Source organism: Vicugna pacos, chromosome 1 (assembly GCF_048564905.1).
Source record: "Vicugna pacos chromosome 1, VicPac4, whole genome shotgun sequence".
Taxonomy (NCBI): Eukaryota; Metazoa; Chordata; class Mammalia; order Artiodactyla; family Camelidae; genus Vicugna; species Vicugna pacos.
In genome coordinates, this window is record NC_132987.1 from 68,726,365 (window position 1) to 68,748,518 (window position 22,154).

The following is a 22,154-nucleotide window of genomic DNA, read 5'->3' on the forward strand; positions in this document are numbered from 1 at the left end:
ATCTTCTGTTTCAAGAAAATAAAATGTATCAGTCTTATGTGTTGCATCATCTCTGATACAGAACATGTCTCTTATGGCATTTTCAGGACAGATTTACAAGTCTTAACTTAAAAAGGAGCTGGCAGTTAAGGGAGAGGTCCCAAACAGCCTTACTTATGCCTGATAAGTTTGAATCATATTGATGGTATATATCTGTCATGGAGAAGGAAAGTCCTAAGTTGTATAGTGATGTTAGACATATTAAAGAACCACCAGCCTCTTAAGAACCTGTAAGTTTCCTTTAAGAATCCTCATAGAAATTATTACTGAATCTTTCCATCACCTTTTAATCAACCTAGCCCAAAATTAATTATTTAAAAAAACCTTCCTTTTGACATAATAACTTAGGGGTTACTCTGATAATGACTGCTGCTATACTGTTGTTCCCTACTAATTGTTCATTGCTAAATGTTTTAGCCATACTGTGAGCTAAGCAGCTGTTTGTTTGTTTTTTTTCCTGGTGGACTAACTTGCCAATCTTACCATTGTAAATGGCATGTTTAAAATAGCTCTTATCTTATAATCCTGAAAACTGTATTCAAAATCTAGATTTTCCAGTAGCTCTTTCTGTGTCAGTTCACCTCTTGCCTTGTTGTAAAATAAGGGGATTTAATGGTATCATCTCTGAGGTCCTCTGTATCAGCATTAAGATTCTATGATTTATATAACATTTCTTTGAAATATTGGACTGAGTTTGGAATTATAGATGAATTTTTAAAAGTGGTTATTTGTCTGTGAGTTGTGAAATATCTGTAGAAGGAGGCTTCCATACCTCTTTGTTTCTGAAAAAATATATTATCAGTCAGATTTCTTGGTATCTTCTTTGCGCCTTGAATATTCTTTGATACTTTAGGTGTAAAAGTGAACTTGAATGCCGAAGATGAAAACATTTGTCTTTTACAAATCACACTCTGGGTTGGTTATCACAGTTACTTTGGATAATTTCATTTATCATAATAATGCACATTAAATGAGTCAAATTTTTAACTTAAATTTACCTCTTGACATCGGCATTAATTAAGTAGATCTCAAAATAGCATATCCCAAAATAACTTAGAATTTTTTTCAGAAGATTTATGTTGCTAATGTGAATGCATTTGCTTAATATAAATTCGGGATGCACTGTCTGAGAAAGGAATAATTTATGCCAGGGAAAGGCACCCCAGAAGTCTGATTAGTGATGGGGCATAATATTTGGGGTTTAGAATTGTCCTTATAGAAGAGAGCTAACTTGAAGGAGCTTCTTCTGGCCAAATCTTGGACAATCTGAACATTAAAATAAATTTATAGTTCATTGAATAAAATTGGAATCCATGAATCCCTGATATACAAAAATAAACGAGGGAGAAGAGAAAGCATTTTCTTACAGTAGAATGCCTACCAGTGAATGTGGAAGGAATGACAGAGTTAGAAAATCATCCCTGATGTCAAGATAGTGGGCCAATGTTTGATGAGGAACGGTATTTACATAGTTCCAAAGTATTTCCCCTCAAATAACTCATTAATTATAAAGAAAAATAGTAACTTTATAGTAGAGAGACCTGGGGGATACCACTTTAACCGCACAACCAGTGTCGTGACAGACTGGTATCCTGTGCGTCCTGGCATATGCACTGAGGACACAGCATCACTGCCGCAGTGGTCCTGAGTACAGTCATGAGGAAACTCCGAGCAAAGGTCATGAAGACAACTGTTCCAGATTGAAAGAGGTTAAGCAGTTAAAACAGCTAAGTGCAATACAGAATCCTGGATTCAAATCTGGACAGGAGAAGAAATAGCTATAAAGGACAATATTGGGCCGATTGATGAAATCTGAGCTGTGAATGAGATAATTCTGTTGTATCAATGTTAAATTTCTTGACTTTGATACTTGTACTGTGATTATGTAAAGGATATCTTTGTTCATAGGAAATGCTCAGTACTTAATGGTAAAAAGGGGCAGTGTTTTCAACTTGCTCCCGCAATGGTTCAGGAAATATTTTTACATATACTGAGAAAATAACCTAATAGGGAAAAATAGAAATCACTGTTGAGTCTGAGAAGGTGATATATGAGACACAGAATTCCTCTAGTGTTCTTGCAACTTTTCTGTAAGTTTAAAATTATGTCACAATGAAAGTGACCGAAATTGTCCTCATGTAATTCATATGTGGGTTCTAAGCACTGAGTGAATTTGGAACCAGCTTCCTGTGGTGGTATACTTCATTTTCATACAGAGGAATAATAAGGTGGACTTAGTATTGGCTTTTTGGTATATAACACTTTGAATTCTAGGATGAGTGAAAACTCTGATTGATTTTGTTTGAAGCAAAATGCAGCAGTTTGGCCTGTGCTTCATAAGGCCTGTACCGTTGATCCAGGTTCCATTAAGTGGAAACACAGTCCGTGAGACTGTTCAGCAGCCTCCACATCAGTGATTCTCATCTAGTGAAAATTTCACTTGGCAACGTCTGGAGACATTTTTGATTGTCACAGCTGGGATGTCACAGCTGGGAGGAAGGTACAGCTGGCAGCTAGTGGTTAAGGCCAGGGATGGCACTAAGCATCCTATTATGCACAGCCCAGACCCACAACAGAAACTTACCCAGCCCAAAATGTCAGTGAGAGAATTACATTAATAGATTTTCAAACATTACAACATCCTTGCATTTCGATTGTGATTATTTTTAAATAAATTGCTCCATTTGGCATGCTGATATTTTAGTGGAATTTCTTCATCTGCGATCAGAAGTCAGAATGTCTAACTTCTTTGTCTTCTGTTGTCCTCGGTTGAGCTTTAGTACCAGATTATATAATATCCTCATAAAATAAGTTGGGCAGAGCTTCCTTTTTTTCTGTTCTCTGAAACGATATGGGTAAGATGGAAGTTATCTGATGATCTTGTGGAATTTGCCTGTAAAAGATTTGCCTTGCTGTTATTTATTTATTCATTTATTTATTGGTAGCTTTCTGAGTACTGACTCAGTTTCTCTAATGGTGTAGGTTTATTTAGATTTTCTGTATCTTTTTAATTTTTCTACAAAATGGTCTCTCTTTTTTTTAAGTTTATGCATATTGGTATGAAGTTGTTCATAGTATTCTCTATTTGAAAACAAAAGCGTGTACTTAAGAGTGCAGGTTCTGGAGTCAGAGGATGTGGTTTCGAATCCCAGCTGCAGGAACCACTGGCTATGTGACCCTGTACCTTAGTTTTCTTATATGTAAAATAGAGACAGTGATAGTAACTGTCCTGGCGGTGGCATAAAGATTAAATGAAAACACGCATAAAATGTTTTAGTAGAACAGCATCTGGCATGTATAAGCACTTAACAAATATTGGCATTCATATTATCATGGGTATTATTATTATTCCCTTGTGAATTTTAAAACTCTCTGCATTTATGTTGCCCTTTTCATTCCTAATTCCATTTGTCCTTCTCATCTTTATGTTTGTGATCAGTGCTGCCTAAACCAAGCTTTTGGATCTATTTATCCTCTTGTGTACTTGTTTTAATTTCTGTTCTTCATTTATTCATTCAACAAATATCTGTTGGGCATGTGTTAGGTTCCAGACCCTGTTCTGGGTGCTGGAAACACATCAGTGAACAGAAGTCTTTTCTTCTGTAGAGCTTATATTCTGCAGGAGATTGGAGATTGAATATAATCAATCAGTAAATTGCAGAGATTGTTACAAGGTGGTAAATTCATTAGGGGAAAAATAGGTGAGGGTAAAATGGATTAGCTGAGGCATGAGGAGCTGAAATTTGAGTAAGATTCTTAGGGTAAGCCTCACTGAGAAGTTGATTCTAGCAAAGATTTGAAGATGATAAAGGAATGAAACATATGAATATGGGGCTAGAGAGCTTTTCCAGGTAGAGGGAACAGCTGTGTGAAGGTCCTGAGGCAGGAGTGTGCCCGGTGTTTTAGATGGACGGCAAAGAAGCCAGTGTATTTGGCGTGGCATGAGCAGGGCAGAGAGTAGTAGGAGCTATTATGTCCACTTACAGGTGCTAGGATGGCCATTTATATATATGATTTATATTTGTTAATTGTATTATTCAAATAGTCTTTATCTTTACCAATATTTCATTTGTTTCAGCTAGTATTTTATGAGAGAGATTTGTTTAAAAATCACATAGTGGGATTGTGGATTTATCAATTATGCTTTTTTAACCTATCCTAAGCCTATGAATGTTGCTTATAGGTTGTTATAGCTTATGAATTCTCTATGCTTAATATGCATTTCTGTGTTATTTTGACTATTATTAAAATCCTTGTAGTAGTTTTCTTTGGTTAATTCTTGCTGTTATGTTTCTATTTTATGATTCATTTACTTTTGAGTTTCCATGTTTTAGATGTGTATCTTATAAACAGCATGTCTGAATCTAGTTTGGTTTCCAATCTGCAGTCTGAGAGCCATTTCCCTTTGGTTGATTGAATACATTTACATTAATTATAATTGTGATTATGGATATACTTAATTTCTAATATCACATTTTATGTTTTCTATTTACCAAGCTCTTTCTTTTGCCCCCTCCCTCATAGCTTCTATGGATTATTTCAGTGTCCTTTATAAATGATACATTTTTTCTTCTTGGTTCCTATGAAATCTTCTGTTCTCCTCCTTGCATAATTTAATACTATGAAGCTCTCCTGCTTGCTTGAGAACTCTGTGCAGAACTTGGTGTGGAGATCATAGATGGAGCATCTCAACTGTCACTGAGGTCCCGCAGTGCGTGTTACAAGGGAGAAGACAGGGGCCCAGAGAGGATGCGCAGTTTGTCTACAGCCCACTGATAGAAAACCCCATTCTCCTGCCAGGCTGGGAAGCCTCAGGACTCTTGATTCTCCTTCTTGAACTCCCACTGCTAATTCCCTTCCCAACGAGAGTGTTTCCATTATTCTCTCATGTGTCTTTAGCTGTGAAGTGAGTCCCTTGTAGGCAGTATATAGATGGGTCTTATTTTTCCATCCAGTCACCCGCCATATGTCTTTTGATTGGAGCATTTAGCCCATTGACATTTAAAGTTCTTGTTGATAGGTGTGTCCTTACTGCCATTTTGGTAATTATTTTCTGGTTGTTTTTGTAGCTCTTCTCTGTTCTTTTCTTCTTTTAATCTCTTATTTTGTAGTTTGATGATTTTCTTCAGTGTTCTGTTTGTGTTCCTTTCTCTGTAGTTTTTGTGTACCTGTTGTAGGTTTTTGATTTGTGGTTACCTCAGAGTTCGTATGTGTTGACCTATAATTATATTTACTTGTTTTAAACTGATAATCATTTAAATTCAAGAACATTCTAAAAGAGCTACATTTCCCCCTCCGTAATGTTTTGTTTTTTGTCATATTTTACATTTATGTCTATCTCTTAATTATTTATTATAATTATAGTTGATTTTACAGTTTTTGTCCTTTAACCTTTGTGCTCACCCATTTAAGTGTCTGATTCACAGCCTTTACTGTATGTTTACTATAGTGGGATTTTTCCCTGCCTATAATTTATTTCTTGTTGTAACTTTTTCATTTTTACTTGAAGAAGACCCTTTAATGCTTCTTGTAAGGTCAGTTTAGTATTGATGAACTCTTAATTTTTCCTTGTCTGAGAAGCTTTTTATCTCTCCTTCAATTCTGAATGATAACCTTAGATAGAGTACTGTATGTTGTAGATTTTCTCCCTTTCAGTACATGGAATATATGTATGCCACTCCCTTCTGCCCTGCAGTTTCTGCTGAAAAATCAGCTGCTAGCCTTATAGGGGATCTATTGTATGACTTTGTTTTTCTCTTACTGTTTTTAAATTTTTCTGTCTCTAACTTTTGCTGTTTTATTTATGATACGTCTTGGTGTGGGTCTGTTTGAGTTCACCTTGTTTGGGACTCTCTGTGCTTCTTGTACCTGGATATATGTTTCCTTTTTCAAGTTCAGGAAGTTTTCAGCCATAATTTCATCAAATACATCTTCTATCTCTTTCTCTCCTCCTTTTGGGACCCCTATAATGCAAATGTTAGTACATTTGATGTTGTCTTAGAGGTCCCTTAAACTATTCTCATTTTTAAAATTTTGTTTTTATTTTTGCTGTTCTGATTGGGTGTCTGATTTGCTGTTCCATTATTCTGTCTTCCAGATGGCTTGTGCATTCTTCTGTATCACCTTATCTGCTGTTAATTCCCTTTAGTGTGTTTTTCATTTCAGTTGCTGTATTCTTCTGCTTTGTCTGGTTCTTTTTATATTTTCTAGTTCTTTATTAAAATTCTCCCTGTGTTCATCTATTCTCTTCCCAAGTTCAGTCAGCATACTTACTACTATTGCTTTGAACTGTTCATCAGGTAAATCATTTATCTCTATTTCATTAGGGTTTATTGTCACAGTTCTTTTTTTCTTGTTCTTTCATTTGAAACATATTTCTTTCTCTTCTCATTATGTTTAACTTTCTCTGTCTATATGAAATCAGGTGAAAGAAGTTCTGTCCATGTGTGGGAATGTCCCTTGACGGTCTGTGTGTGCCCAGTGGCTTTGGTGGGAGAGCTGGATCTGAAGTGAGCATGGGCTGTGTCATCCCTGAGGATGTGCTGGCAGCTGCCACCTTGGTGGGAGGTAGGGCTGGAGATGGAGGGGCTAGAGCCAGAGCCTTGTTTGAGTAGGAGCTTCTCACGAGCACAGTGGCCATCACTGCCCTGTTGGAGGTGGGATTGGGGCCACAGGGGCTGGAACAGGAGCCCTGAGGGAACTGGGTTTCTCCCAGGGGTGATGGCATTCTCAGCTTTGGCTTGGGGTATAGCTGGGACCTCAGGGTTTGGGGCTGCACTTCTTTGCTGCTTTCACTTTTTCCCCAGTGTGTGCACCTTGACTAGAGGCTGTGTCAGGGCCGGCGGCATTGGTTCCACACTGCTGGGCTGGCTCCCTCCCAGGTGTGTGCAGGGACATATGCTCAGGGGATGGCAGTCTCTGCCCTGGAGCTAGCATCACCCCCTCCTGAGTGTGTGCACCAAAGCTTGCACTGTCAGTGGCTGCCTTTGCCTTGGTCAGAGAGAGCTAGGGTCAGAGCAAGTTCTGTTCTCTCAAAGTGGGCACACTCTTGTTGGCAACATCAGCCTTCTCCTTAGTGAAGAACAACTCTGGAACAAGAGTGGCTGGAGCAGGCAGCTGGTGCTGGGTCGGGGTGGGGGACGTGCCGGGGTCAGTCCTGGTAAGCTGACTGGAGCCTGATGCAGTTTCCAGTCATCTGCCTCTGTGCTGTTACTGGGAGTAAGCGAGTCTGTTCACATGCCCTTCAAGAGTGGAGTCGGTTTCCTACAGCCCTCCGGTAAGCCCCGTTGGTTTTCAAGCCAGCTAAGGCTGCTCATCTTCCTAATGTAGGACCCCAGGGCTGGGCTGCCTAATATGTGGCTCAAACCCCTCACTCCCCAGGGAGGATCCTCGAGCCTGTAATATCCCCCTTCTCTCCTGTGTCCCCTGCTAGAAGGGAGGGTCCCGACCCGATCAGTTCTGTTCTCTTCCTACCAAACTTTGTGTGGGTCTTTCTTTACAAACTTACTTGTAGAAGAGCCATCCTGCTGGTCCCCAGGTTGATTTCAGTGAGATTTGTTCTACATGTGGTTGTAATTTTGGTGTATTCATGAGGGAGGTGAGCCCAGTGTCCTCCTGCTCCACTGTTTGTTCCCCCACACACTACAAATTTTGACATTTTAAAGTAAGAAGATCTATGAAGATGACATAAAGATTTATGGAGACTTGGCCAGAAAGGAGATTGACAAGTTCATGTCCAGATTGTAAAGTCATTATATGACATTCAGAGAATTTGGATATTATCTTTGAGACTATGGGTAGTGACTGGCCTTCTTATAAAACCAGAGAGGATACCAAGATCTGCATTTTAGAGACAGCCTCAGCAGTCAGGGTGAGCGATTGGAAGCCAGGTCACAAGATAGGAGGCTTTGATAATAGCTCCATTAAGAAGTGAAGAGGGCGTGAACTTAGGACCTACTCATCCAGATGGAGAAGAGACAGGAGTCAAGGTGGGATTCACAGGGATAAAGGCCAGAAATCGACAAGACATGAAGCTTGATGATATACTGGGACTCAGAGAAGAGTCAGAGTTAACTCAAACTTCTGTCTTAGACCATTGAATGAACAGCAGCTATTAACTCAGAGAAGATATACTTAGAGGTTCGCTGGAGGAAAGTAGTGAGTTACTGGTCCTCTGGGACCTCTAGATGGGGACTGAAATAATGATAATGATAACAGATAATGTTTCTTGAGTGCTAAGTGCCATTCTCCTTTGAGAATTAAAGCTTAACAGTCAACGTAGGGACATACTGATTCAGAAGAATCTACTGATGTCAGATTAAAAGCCAGACTGCTCAGAGTCAACATTTCTGGGAACCTAGACAGAAATGTGTAGGAGAAAAATAGTCACGATCTAATCAGTCAGTCTCGCTTGTAGCTGTTGTCATGTTGTAAGTCTGTGTTCATGACCCAGTCTGTTGCCAGTGGTGAGTCGTTCTCACAAATAAATATTAATGTGTTTTTTATACAAATGCCATGAGTAGCATTCCAATAAATAACAGGTTTCAGAAGCAAAGTAAGTCCTTAGTATTTTGATATGTGATTCTCTGCAGTTTTCAATACCAGGGGATCCAAATGCTGCATTGTTCAAATATTACCCAGTAATGTTCATTGGTGTTTTCCAGTGTTTGAGTATTTGTCATAGGCGACAGTCCTTTGTAGATACTTTAGTAGCAGAAATGCCAAGAGCAGTAGATGGGAATGTTGCTGTAGATACGCTGACATGAAATCAGAAATGGATTGAGAATCTGAATTGGCAAAAGTAATAATCTGTTTCAATGGCAAAACAAAAATCAGGTCAGAAAGACAAAGTGTTTTCATTGTTGAATAAAGAAAATGAGCTGAAAGGAAGCAGTATGTGTTGTAACGTCTGTCCAAAAGGTGCTTAGGATGTTCTCTTCATGGGGACACGTCCTCTTTGTGCCCCTGCTCCATCCATATCTTAATTCCACCAACATCAACAAAAAGGAAATAAAATTTTCTATGTCTGGAAAATTTGGTGTGAGACAAAGATCTAGACTATTGGGTAGTGCACTTAATGCTATATAGTGCTTTTAAATTTTCTTCTAGAATGAGAGTTTAAATATTAAGTATTTGTGGTATTATCTTTGAATTTTTAAATAGGTTTTAATTTGGCATTTCTTTTGTGTTAATGTTCCCATTTTTACTTCTTTTTATTATCAAGTGTTTGTACCTGTTTGAAAGCATTTTTTATATATTATTGAAATATACATATCATAACATTGGTCAAATAAGAGTAAACTGGGCATTCATTATTTTTTTCTGCAGAATACTTCTGAAATTTGTATATAAGAAATGACTTTCTGTTTATTATTATGGTCACTCATTATTTAAAAATGCATAAATCATATAAAATATAGAAAAATTTGACTTAGGAATTCTGATCTCTCAGCCTCAGATTTTTTGTAATAATAATAATATTTGTTGGGGCTTGCTGCAGAGATGCTCCTGTCTCTGCGTTGCCTTGGCTACACCAACATGCTTCTGGTTAGTCCTCTCTTATCCCTGCGTCCTTCCCACCCCTGATTACGTTCTGAGTTAGCTCCAGCGTGGTGTATCAATCTCATTGAAGAACACTTTCTTACATCACTCTGCTCATGATGCCTGTGTCTGTAGAGACCAAGGGAAGAACAGTGACTTCACCTTTTAAAAATAACTTTTTACAGCAAGAATCTTTAAACTTTACCTCTTCCTGTATGCCAGAATGCTGCTTAGATCAGCTGTTAAAAATTTCCCAAATTATCTCTACGGAAATGTCAACAAGATCGCTGGTTTGGTGTGAGCTGATCAAATTTCTAGAATTTCAGGATTTAGGAAAACAACAACACAGTGTGTGGAATTGTGGGGTTAGTTGCCCAGAGATTGTGGGTTTTTTCCTTGCATGATGACATTTTGGTAACGTATTGACGATGGAATTTGGCAGATGACTCAGTTTAATACTGACAGCATTGGAACATTGATCACAAGATTAGGAAATACACTATAGATGCACCCCATAGAACAGTGTTGTTTTACTTGTCTTAGTAGAAGCCAAGTGTGTGCATGGTGATTTTGAGCTTTTGGACATGGACAGACCTGATTTTATGTGCTGCTACTTGTGTACTGTGTGATCTTGGACAGATTGCCTAGCTTCTCTGAGGTTTTTCATCTCTAAAATACAGGGAGTTTAAAACTTAAGGTTTTTAAGATTAAATGAGACATGTAAATCTCTTAGTATAGTTAGACACTAAAGGGAAAAGACCCCTTTATTTATTGAATGCATACCTTTCTTGGTGCTGGGTACAGTGATGAACAAGACAAACCCAGTCCCTTATCTTACTGGGACAAGTAGGCAAGAAATTATAATAAATGGGGTAGGTTTCAGCACCAGAGAATACAGGGTGTTGGGGAGCTTATAGGAGGGACATTTAATGGGGACCCTGAAAATCAAATAGCACACGGAGGAGTTTCCCTCCAGACTGGCCCAATTATCTGAGTGAATTTGCTGAAAAGCTTCCCCCACACTGGCTGCCATGAGAGATGTTTGTTTTTAAGGAAAAGGAAATAACACAAGTATGAACCAACTAACTAGCCAGTATACTAACTTGGTTATGAACAGGACAATCCAAATGTCCAAATTCATCACGCATCCTTTTCTGAATAAGTAAGATATCTGTATTATATGGGTTTGACCATTTAAATGCTTCCATTAAAAAACAAATGCAAGAAAAATCTCCTTTCCCCGGTCTGTATATTGAAATTAACTTCAGTGTGTGTTTGATGATTCAGAGTTATTTGTTAACACTACCCACTGTGTTATGTTAGAAGACAGAGAGATAAGCCTGAGGGCTGTTGATGTCTGGAGGTCCTTCAGAATTTGCTCGTGCTCATTAGATGCCCCTCTTATGTGCCCCTCAGCACCCTGCATCCTCTAGTGCCAGCACTCACCCCATTTGTTGTCATTTCTTGCCTGCCTGTCTCATTAAGGTACAGGGCTGGGTTGGCCTCTCCATCATTGTATCACCATCCTAAGAAATTACCCAGCATACAGAAAGGTATGCAATAAATATTTTTTGTTTTGTTTTGTTTTGTGGATGGGAAATAATTAGGTTTATTTATCTATTTTTAATGGTATTGGGGATCAAACCCAGGACCTCATGCATGGTAAGCATGTGCTCTACCACTGAGCCATACCCTTCCCACCCTCAATAAATATTTACTTGTTAAATGACTCTGCTCTGCCCTTGGTCTAATGATAAATGAAGGCTGCCAGCAGATACTAGGTAACTCAATCTTTGTTTCGTGTAAAAATTGTCAGCACAGGGTAGAGACAGCTCCAGGCGTTGCCCTAGGAATACATGGACTTTGTGCCACAGACCCATCGGGAGGCTTTCCCACTTGCTCCTAGATTTGTCACTGTTTTGAGTGGTTGAGGTGACTGGATGTGTTACGTTCTGCCTGAGGGAGGCAGTGAAGCCTAGAGCGTGGAGGTAAGACAGCCCTTCCTCCAATTCCAGTTCCTGGTGAGCAGCTGGGTAATCTTACTCCTCATCCAAAGCCTCAGTTTCCTTATCTGTTCAATGGGGTTACTAATAATAATACCTCTGAGAGGCACTGTGAAGATGGAGGTAATAGGTATAAAAGCTTAGCCCAATCTTGGCACTGATTAATAACTGTTAACTTTGATTTTTATCACCACTGTAAATCTTTGCATCTTGTTTATAAGGAGTAAATGAACTATTCTAATGTTGACAAATTACTAAAATGTAAACCACTGATCTATTTCTTGGTAATCTCAGTGTGGTCACCCTGAAAAGGCCCTGCTCAGGTCGCCTGCTGTGGGAGTGTAATTGACCAACAGCCCCAGCGGCTCCCTCTAGTAGCCACCACTGCTTTGCACCCAGGCCAGGTGGCTCCTGGGTGGCTCCCAGCTAGTCCCTGGGCACAGCGGGGCTGCTGATGCAGGCCTGTTTCCACAGGTGTGAGCCCTTTCACCGGTGACTTTGGCTCAAGGACTCCCATCGGCCTAGTGGAAGCTTCCATGACACTGTGCTGCAGTCTGAGACACCCCTCCCCCCCGGCCCTCCTTCCTTCCCGCTCCCCTTCACCAGGGCCAGACTGTGCTCTGAGCCTGTCCCTGCTTCCCCTGCTTCCTCTCCATGTCCTTTACTGCCCTTTCCTCCACTAAACCTCTTGCTTGTCTTGGCGCCACTTCTTGGAGGGCCTGGATTTACACAAACAGTTATAATGGTTGTTGGAAGGAATTAACTGTCTACCCCCTCGAGCACAGAGTGGATAATTTTTCCATCAAGTGTGAAGCAAACAAACATTATTATAATGAGTTTAACTTCATCTTCATGCTATGGCATTTCCTCAGAATTAAAAGTTCACTGTTTCTAATCATAAATTCTCTAAAATAGGCATTAGCCACCATTTCTTCAGAGAAGGCTCCCCACATTTAGGACCTGACACTTATCTGCTCAAGATTAAGTTGTAAGATTACCCTTATTTAGGACAGTCTTCTGTAGCTTCGGGTCTTTGATGTGATGTTATGATTTTAGTCTTTAACATTCATGAACCAAAAAAAATCTCTCTCCAAAAAAGATATTGATAGCGCTTCACTATTTATTTGTTTTTATAGTCTTCTGCTGATTTCTTCAGTTTCCTTATTTTTTTCCCTCAATCCTCCCTTGACTATTATTTTTGCGACAGACCAGGTGCAGGGAACAGTCACCATCCGGAACATCAGCGCCCTGTCTTCGGGTCTGTACCAGTGTGTGGCTTCCAATGCCGTCGGGACCAGCACATGTCTTCTGGATCTCCAGGTCATTTCTCGTAAGTAGGCAGGATTCTGATGTCCCCTTTGGGTCCAAAATGCCTAAATCTTTGTTAAACCAGGGAATGAAGAGTTCTACTTAATTGTTTTTAGGTTGTTTGAAGATTAAATGGAAATTCTTTCGGTTTTCATCATTACTCAGCAATATGACACCTTCTTTATGATAAAATGTCTTCTTCTTGGGACCATCAGAATCAAATCAGTTCTGATTGGATATATACAAATTTGTAATGATCTTATGGTCTTGACAAGACCTTTTTGTATTTTCTCCTGATCCCTGCTTAAATGTTGGGTGCCCAGGCAATAAATAAGCAGTGCAGAAATCTTCTCCTTAGTTGAGAGTTCTGGGTTATAATTTGAATTCCAGTTGCAAAAGGGAATGATCTGGTTGTGATAAGGTGATAGGTTATCCCACTGATGGCTGAGCTCATTTGGGGCGGATTAGGCAGATAGCTGGGTACCATCTTTTCCCTGCTCTGCCCTAGGTGTAGCTCTCCTACAGCTGTGTGTTGTATAATTGTTCATTCATTCAGTAAATGTTTGTGAACCTACTGTGTGTTAGTACTACCCACTGTGGATACAGAAAGTTAAGTGAGGTTTAACTTTAAATTCATGTGATTCTGCAGGCAATTTTATGCATTTTAAGAAGATTCTTTAGTAGACTTACTGTTTATGAAGTTGTGTAAGTATATTCTGTTCTCTCTCTCTTCTTTTTTCTTTAAATATACTTTAAATATATTTTGCAGCCCAGCCCAGGAGCATTGGACTAATAGCTGGAGCCATTGGCACTGGTGCAGTTATTATCATTTTTTGCATTGCACTAATTTTAGGGGCATTCTTTTACTGGAGAAGCAAAAACAAAGAGGAGGAGGAAGAAGAAATTCCTAATGAAATAAGGTTTGTGTGTCAGATAATTTGTCCTGCATAGCTGATGTCTGTATTTCTGTTCATTTTGGGAGCTAAGATATCTCTGCTAATCTTCTGACAGTGATGGCCATGCCTCATGTCCTCAAGCCTCCACCCTCTTCCTGGACCATACACCTTCCCTCTTCACCTATCTCTTCAGGACACTCCTTGATCTGCTTCAAGACTAGTCTGGGCATCACCTCCTCACCTAAGTTGACTTAGGCCCTCGTTCAGACTTTTAAGATGCACATGTTCTTGCACTGATGGCTGCCCTCATCTGACCACAGGCTTCTTGGGTATAGGAGGGGTGTCTTTTTCACATGAAACGTCTAGTAGAATGTCTGGTACTCAATAAATGTAAATGAATTAGTTGGTATCTTAAATTAGTTTAGTGACTTCTTTTAGCCTCTTGTAATTCTTAAGGATTTTGACTGTATGCAGGGACAGATTTCATCCCAGCATAAGATTACTGAGGAAAACCTCTCATCAGCACACCACAGTGATTTCTCAAACCACAAAGTGTGATGAAATCAGGCAAGTCTTAATAGTTTGTTGAAGTTCCCACATCCATAGTTTGGTTTCCTAGCTATTTTCCAGCAACTTGCTCAGTGTGTTTCTTCATAGACTCTTTTCCTATTTAGAGCAAAAAAAAAATTATACACATACACACACATATATTCAGTTATATGGGAAGACATAGTCTTTTAGAGATTTGATATTACTTTTATTACTCTTGGAGACTAAGAAGCTGAGGGAGAGTTTTTCCTAAGCATTGTCTTAAAGGGAATGAATGTCAAAGCCGATGCCAACAGGACTGTAGTGTTTGCTCTCGTGAGTGTGTGCTCTGTCCTGAGGATTTGCATTTCACAGACATATTAGCCCGAACATGGGAAGAGAGTCCTGGGCAGGAGGGGACAGTAAACTTCAAGTAAATCCTAATGACAGCTCTATTTTTGCTCCTTTTCAGAGAGGATGATCTTCCACCTAAATGTTCTTCTTCTGCCAAAGCATTTCACGCCGAGATATCCTCCTCAGAGAACAACACACTGACCTCTTCCAATACCTACAACAGTCGCTACTGGAGCAACAATCCCAAAGCGCACAGACACACGGAGTCGTTCAACCACTTCAGCGACTCGCGGCAGTCTTTCTCCCTGCACTCGGGCCAGGCCAACATACCGTCCATCTATGCTAATGGGAGCCACCTGGTCCCGGCCCCACACAAGACCCTGGTGGTGACCGCCAACAGAGGGTCATCACCGCCGGTCATGGCCCGGAGCAATGGCTCGGTCAGCAGGAAGCCTCGGCCCCAGCCCACACACTCCTACATCAGCCAAGCCACCCTAGAGCGGATTGGCGCCGTCCCCGTCATGGTGCCAGCCCAGAGTCGGGCCGGGTCCCTGGTATAGGATGGGAGCCAGTGGAGCATACAGAAAAGAAGATAAGTGGAGGATGCCCCCGTTCAAGGGGGTGCGTGGGGTGGTGGAGTGCTGGGAAGGACACCTTCCTGACAGCGATTCTGGTAGAAAGCACAGAGGAGAGGGCAGTTCTGTGACCTGGCCACTAAGATCTATAAAATGAACTGGAATGCTCCGGCATGAAGACTCGTTCCCCCACCCCAGATGTTCCAGGATTCTGTTCCAAAAGCTGGATCTCACAGATGTGCCAAGCCGAGGAGAAAGGTATAAGAGCAGAATAGCATTTCAAACCCAAACTGCGGTCCAGATGGGCTTGTTTTTTTGATTCATGCCTAACATAATAATTTTTCAAGAGACTAAAGTGCCAGATGGAGTTTAAATAATGAAATTTTTTAAAAAGATAGGTGTCCTTAGAAAAAATACTGAGCATCTCTGTGATATGTCCTGCCTCTCCCCATCCCCTCTTTATGTAGGGGCTGAATGACATAAATGGTGAGTATTGGTCCTAACAGGACTGGCTCTTGTATCATAGAATCAAAACTTTTTACACCAACAGAATTCAGTAAGGAATGGGGGAAAGCTAGCAACTTCGTTGAGAAGCCCCTTCATATTTATTTATTTATCTCTTCCTGGACCATGAATTTCATATTTGGAATATTGCTGTATTGACAGATTATTGCCTGTCTACGATCTTCTAGGGTCTGTTATAGGTCCATGACAATTACTGTTCATTATTTCCTGGGAAAATAATTTTTAAAAGAAAACTAATTTTTTTTAATACACGCGAGGCACCGGGTTAGGAAAGGGAAGACTGTTGTTGGCACCACGTCCAGTGACTGTGTCCGCTGAGCCCGCGGAGGCCCAGCGCCTGGGGTCTAATTGTGCCGGCGGTGGCAGCCCGGAAGCAGGCAGGCGGGCCCTGGGAACTACTGGCGGCTCTCAGAGCAGGGCTGTCCCGGCCTCCTTGCTGTCCCACCGGCTTCCTCTTAACGAGGGCAGCACCTGGTGCCTTTTGTACTGCAGGAGATAACTTTTCCCTTGTTTGACAAGTCAAGGTTACTAGGTCGTTACAGGGAGGGCAGGAGTTGCTTTGTTTCCGTTTTCTTTCAAAATGATTATTTTTGCAAAGGAGAAAAGACTGAGACAAAAGGGATATCTGTTCAGAGATGCTCCTAGGAGGGTCTGCCCTGTATTTGTCACAGCTCAGGGTTGCAGTTTTGCCCAAATGCATTTTACACCACTGTAAAGAGACTCTTTTTGGGATTAATTACCCGGCCTTGGTGTTCACCAGATACTTTACAAACTCCCCACTCTATTTTGTGCCGTGTAGATCTGGCCATACTTGTATTGGTGACTATCTCGCCTTAATCACACTTTAAGCAACACACAAGAGATTTCTTCCCAGATTTGTTTCCTAAATTCTTCATGATGCTGACCCTATGATTCGACAAGAGCATCCTTTCTTTCCCCGGTGTTGTCTCTCCCTCCCTCTTGCTGCTGTGCTCTTTACCCTCTTTTCCTGCAAGCATAGTTGTCGCAAGGAGTGGCCTCCTGGTTTTCAGACTTATTTGAATAATGGAAACCAACAGCAGCTGCACACACTACTTTTCGAAGAGGGCTAAGCTCAGAACCTAACCATTGCAACCATTCCAACATTGATGAAAAGCTGAATTTACTTTAGCATTACTTATTTTTTCCGTTTGATGGTTCTTGACTTTGTAAAAATTTAAATAAATGAATGTCTATACTTTTTATAAAGAAAAGTGAAAATACCATGACAGAAAAGATGATATTATCAGATGTTGTTTAGAAAGCATTTATCTTGCATTTCTTTATTCTTTCTAATTATCTAAAATCCAATAAAAGTTTATTCATATAAAAACAAGTTGTCATTAATTATCATCTACTAATGAATGTCTCATTTTGTATTTAGTGTTCTCTTAATGTTACAAGTATTTTTCGTTCTGTTTATAGTATTCATAATAATTTTTACTGAGCAGTCCATGAACATATTCCAAAAATTACTTAGCTCTACTCTTACGATTAGAAATTTGAGTCCATTTGTCACATGGATGACTGAAGATGTAATGATCCTTTTCACACATTGAGCTCTTTTCACATTTCCTGTATGGGAGTTCATGAAAACAGGATTCAGGACTGTTTTTTTTCATCCCTGAATCTCTCTCACCCAGCACAGTGCCTAATACGGCTATCGAGTAGAAAAATGATGATTTTGGAACTAATGTTGACAAGTCTCAGTTCAGGAAGTTATGGTCATGATTGTAGCTCTTGCTATATATTGGATCATTCCCTTAACTCTTTATTTTGAGATATCTACTTATTTACATGCAGTTTATTAGAAATAATAGAGATCCCTATAATTTATCCAAATGGTAATGTCTTACCTAACTAGTATACAGTATTACACATGCACATGGGTACAATCCATCAGCCTCATTCAGATTTCAACCTTGAACATGCACTCTGCATGTGTGTGCTCACACATGTGTGCATTTGGTTCTGTGTAATTTTATCACGTGTAGATTCATGTGGCCACCACCATAGTCAAGTTACTGGATTCCTTGAGCTGTTATTTTATAGTCATAGCCACCTCCTTCCTCTCCAAGTCCCTGATCCCTAATCTGTTCTCCATCTCGATAGTTTGTCATTTCAAGAATGCTATGTAAGTGAAATGCAGTATGTAACATTTGACGATTGGCTTTTCTTTACACTCATCATAATGTTCTTGAGATCCATCCAAGTTGTTGCATGCATCAGTAATTTATTCCTTTTTGTTTTGTTTTGATTTAGGGGGGTAGGTAATTAGGTTTGTTTGTTCATTTGTTTGTTTATTTAATGGAAGTGCTAGGGATGGAACCCAGGACCTCATGCATGCTAGGCAAGCACTCTACCACTGAGCTATACCCTCTCCTCAGTTCATTCTCTTTTATTACTGAGTAGGATTTCATGGAATGGATATACCTCAGTTTGTTTAACCATTTACCCATTGAAGGGTATGAAGGATATTTGAGTTTTTCCAGGTTTTGGCTATTGCAAATAAAGCTGCTGTGAATATTTTTTCTTCTTTTTTTTTTTTTAACAGGTTTTTATGTGAACATAAGTTTTCATTTCTCTGAGATAAATGCCTAAATGTATAGTGGCTCGAGCACTGTTTGTTGAAAAGTCTATCCTTCCTCCAGTAAATTGCTTTTGCACCTTTGGAAAAAATCATTTGAGGCATATTTGTGTGGGTCTCTATCTGAGTTCTCTAGCTCTTCTTCTGATCTTTGTGTCTGTTCCTTCCTTCCTTCCTCCCTTCCTCACTTCCTTCTCAGCACAGTCAACACTGTGCTTACTCTTATAACTAATTAGCAAGGTTTAACATCTAGTAGAGTGGTTCCTCCCACTTTCTTCTTCTTTTTCAAAATTATTTTAGCTTTTCTAGGTCCTATGCCTTTCTATATAAATTTTAGAATAAGATGGCCTATGCCTACAGAGCACCTTGCTGTTGTAATAGGAACCACATTAAGCCTGTAGATTGGAAAGAACTGGCATCTTTACCATACTATTTTCCAGTCCGTGAACATGTTATCTCTCCTGTTATTTAGGTCTTCTTTGATTTATTTCATCAGCATTTTCTAATTTTCAGGATATAGATCCTCTACATTTTGTTGGATTTATCCCTAAATATTTAATTTTCTTTGAAGCAATTGTAAATGTGACTGTGTTTTAAATTTTCGTTTCTATTTGTTGTTAGGAAATAGAATTGTGAGTGAATTTTTTGTATTGATTTTGTATTCTTCAACCTTGCTGAATTGACTTCTTCAGAGTGTTTGATTTTTTTGTTTGTTTTGTGGCATTTCTTTTCTTTTTTTTTTTTTGGTAGATCTTTTGGGATTTTCTACATAAATAATCATGTAATCTGCAGATAGAGTTTTTTTAAAATTTAAGTACAATCAATTACAATCAAATAGGGACATTTTAATTTCTTCCTCTGTATGTGTCTTTGTATGTCTTTGTCTTTGTATGTCTTTTCTTTTTCTTGCCTTATTGCAATGACTAGAATTGATAGTACTATGTTAAGTTAATGAGTGTAGTAGCCTTCCCTTATTCCAAGTCTTGGGGTTAGGGTGAGCATTTATTGTTTTACTTAAGTATGATATTAGATGTGGTGTTTTATAGATGCTTTGTATCAATTTAGGAAGTTTCACTTTTAATAGTTTGCTGAGAGTATCTTATCATGTATGGGTGTTGGATTTTGTCAAATGATTTTTCTTTATCAATTGATAAAATCATATCTTTTTTTCCTTTAGTATGTTGATATATTGGATTATATTGATTGATTTCCAAATGTCAAACCAGCCTTGTGTACCTAAAGTAAATTGCAGTTGGTCATGGATATAAATTTTTCAACTTTCCTGGATTTGATCTTCTAATGTTTTGTTGCCGATTTTTGTGCCTAAGTGCATAGAATTCTCTAGTAAAATCATCTGTGCCTGAGATTTCTTTTTCAGCTTTTAAATTACTGATTCAATTTCTTTAATGGTTATAGGGCTATTCAAGTTGTCTAATTCATCTTGATTGAGTTTTGATGTTTTGTAGGTTTTGAGGAATTGATACATCTCTTCTAGCATGTCAATTTTATGGGCATAAAGTTGTATTTTCCCCTTGTTATCCTTTTAGTGGGAGCAGGATCTGTATTGATATCTCTTATTTCATTCCTGATGTTGATGATCTGTATCTTCTATCTTTTTGTTTTTTATCAATTTTGTTTGATGTTTGTTAATTTTATGGATTTTTTTCCCCAAAGAAACAGCTTTTTGTTTGATCGATTTTTTTTTCTATTTTTCTGTTTTCAGTTTTGTTGATTTCTGCTTCTTATTCTTTCATCCCTTCAACTGCTATGGGGTTTTTTTCCTCTTACATTTCTAGTTTCTTGAGGTGGTAAAAGGATCAATATGTTAATTTCTAAATTATTGGAGATTTTCTGGTTGTCTTTCTGCTAGTGATTTTTAGGTTGAAGTTAGAAAAATAATCTGTATTATTTTGATGCTTTACATTTTTTGAAGTTTGTTTTATGGCCCCGGATACAGTCTGTGTTGTTACTTGTTCCATGGGCTCTTTAAAAAATTTTTATTCTGCTGTTGTTAGTTTGGAATGCTGTGTGTATGTCAGTTAGATTCTGTTGTATGATTGTGTTGGTCATTTTTATATCTTGACTGAGTTGCTGAAACTGGGGTGTTGAAATTGTCAACCATAATTGTAGATTTGTCTATTTCTCCTTTCAGCTTTACCATTTTTGCTTCATGTGTTTTGGGGCTTTCTTCCTTATTGCACGTATATTTAGAATCATTATGTCTTCCTGGTGGATTGATCCTTTTACCATTATGTAGTTCATTTTTGTCTCTAGTAATTTTTTATTTTTTGCTCTGAAGTCTGCTATTAATTTACCACTGTTGCATTTTTAAAATTAATATCTGCATACTCTTACAATAGTCCTATGGCATTGTATTTGAAATGAGTTTCTTGTAGGCAGCATATTGTTGGATCATATTTTTCTATCCACTCTGCAAATACTTGTCTTGTAATTGGTATATTTAGACCATCTACATTTAAGGCAATTATTGGTATGTTTAGGGCTTAAAGCTGCTATTTTATTTTTTGTTTTCTGTTGTTTCTCTTCTATTTCTTATTATCTATTTCTCTTACCTTCTTGTGGGTGACTTGAACAATTTTTAGGCCTTGATATATTTATAGTCTTTTTGAGTATTTCACTTTGTATAGTTTTTTAAGTGTTTATTTTAGCTATTACAATAAGCATATATAACATACCACAGTCTACTTCTATCAACATTTTACCACTTTGAGTAGTGTGAAAACTTACTTCCATATATATCCCCTTTCTTTCCCCTTCTAAAATATCTTTTTCTTGATCATAAGATGGTATATAATTTTTGTTTCCATCATCAAACACAGTTTTAAAACTCATGGGAAGTTCATTTTACACACCCATGTATCCGCTTTTTAGTTTTTTTTTCTTCTTTCCTGATGGTCTAAGATTCCTTTTTTAATCATTCCCTTTCTGTTTGAGGAGTTCCCTTTAGCCAATTTGTAAGGGTAGGTCTGGTAGCAACAAATTCTGTTAGTTTTCTTTTGTCCAAGAGTGTCTTCATTGCCCCTTCATTCCCCACTGGACATAGTATTCATGGTTGGCAGTTCTTTTCTTTCAACACGTGAAAAATTTGGAATGTGTTCAGCCAGTATATCTTAAAATACCCTTTCAGCCCCACTCTCTGTCTCAGATCTTTCTGGGACTGATGATAGATGCTGTTATTCCACAGGTTCCCGAGGCTCTGTTCATGTTTTCAGCCTATTATCTTTCTGTTGTCCAGAGTAAATCCTACTGCTCTGTCCTCAGATTTACTGATTTTTGTCCTCTGTTTCCACTCTTTTATTGAGTCCATCTAGCAAGTTTTTATTTTGGTTACTGTATTTTTTAGTTTGCATAACTTATATTCAATTCCTTTTTTAAAGAGAATTTAAATTTCAACCTAAATTATATTGAGAGAGAATTTATGTAGCAGTTCACTTACATAAAGTGTACAATTTAATAGTTTTTAGTATGTTTACAGAGTTGCACAAACATCACCAAAATCTAATTTTAGGACATTTTCATCACCCCACAAAGGACCCGTACCTACTAACAGTTACTCATTATTCCACACCTCCTTCAGCCCCAGGCATCCACTTGTCTACTTTCTGTCTTAATATATGTGCCTACTCTGGACATTTCATATAAATGGTATCAGATAGTATGTGTGTTTTTGTGTGCATGTGACTCAGTCTACTGTATAGCATAATGTTTCTGAAGTTCATCCATGTTGTAGCATGTATTATTACTTCATTCCTATTTCTTT

The 22,154-nt window shown here is 38.7% G+C and overlaps 1 protein-coding gene and 1 non-coding gene across 8 annotated transcripts in view; one reads left to right on the plus strand and one right to left on the minus strand.

Annotated features, from left to right (window-relative positions):
* Positions 1 to 15,617, plus strand: part of IGSF11 (immunoglobulin superfamily member 11) — a 156,887-nt gene extending 141,270 nt beyond the window's left edge. For 6 of the 7 annotated variants that reach the window (XM_072964704.1, XM_072964691.1, XM_072964693.1 and 3 more), the window contains 3 exons: positions 12,790 to 12,912; positions 13,660 to 13,810; positions 14,787 to 15,617. In XM_072964704.1, the coding sequence (XP_072820805.1) occupies positions 12,790 to 12,912; positions 13,660 to 13,810; positions 14,787 to 15,228 (716 nt within the window). In that variant the 3' untranslated portion in view covers positions 15,229 to 15,617. The remainder of the gene's footprint in view (positions 1 to 12,789; positions 12,913 to 13,659; positions 13,811 to 14,786) is intronic. The other variant, XM_006210317.4, reaches the window with a different exon arrangement.
* On the minus strand, positions 11,204 to 11,275 carry TRNAG-ACC (transfer RNA glycine (anticodon ACC)). Its single transcript has one exon. It is a non-coding gene; the product is annotated as a tRNA-Gly (tRNA).
* Positions 15,618 to 22,154: the final 6,537 nt, after the last annotated feature.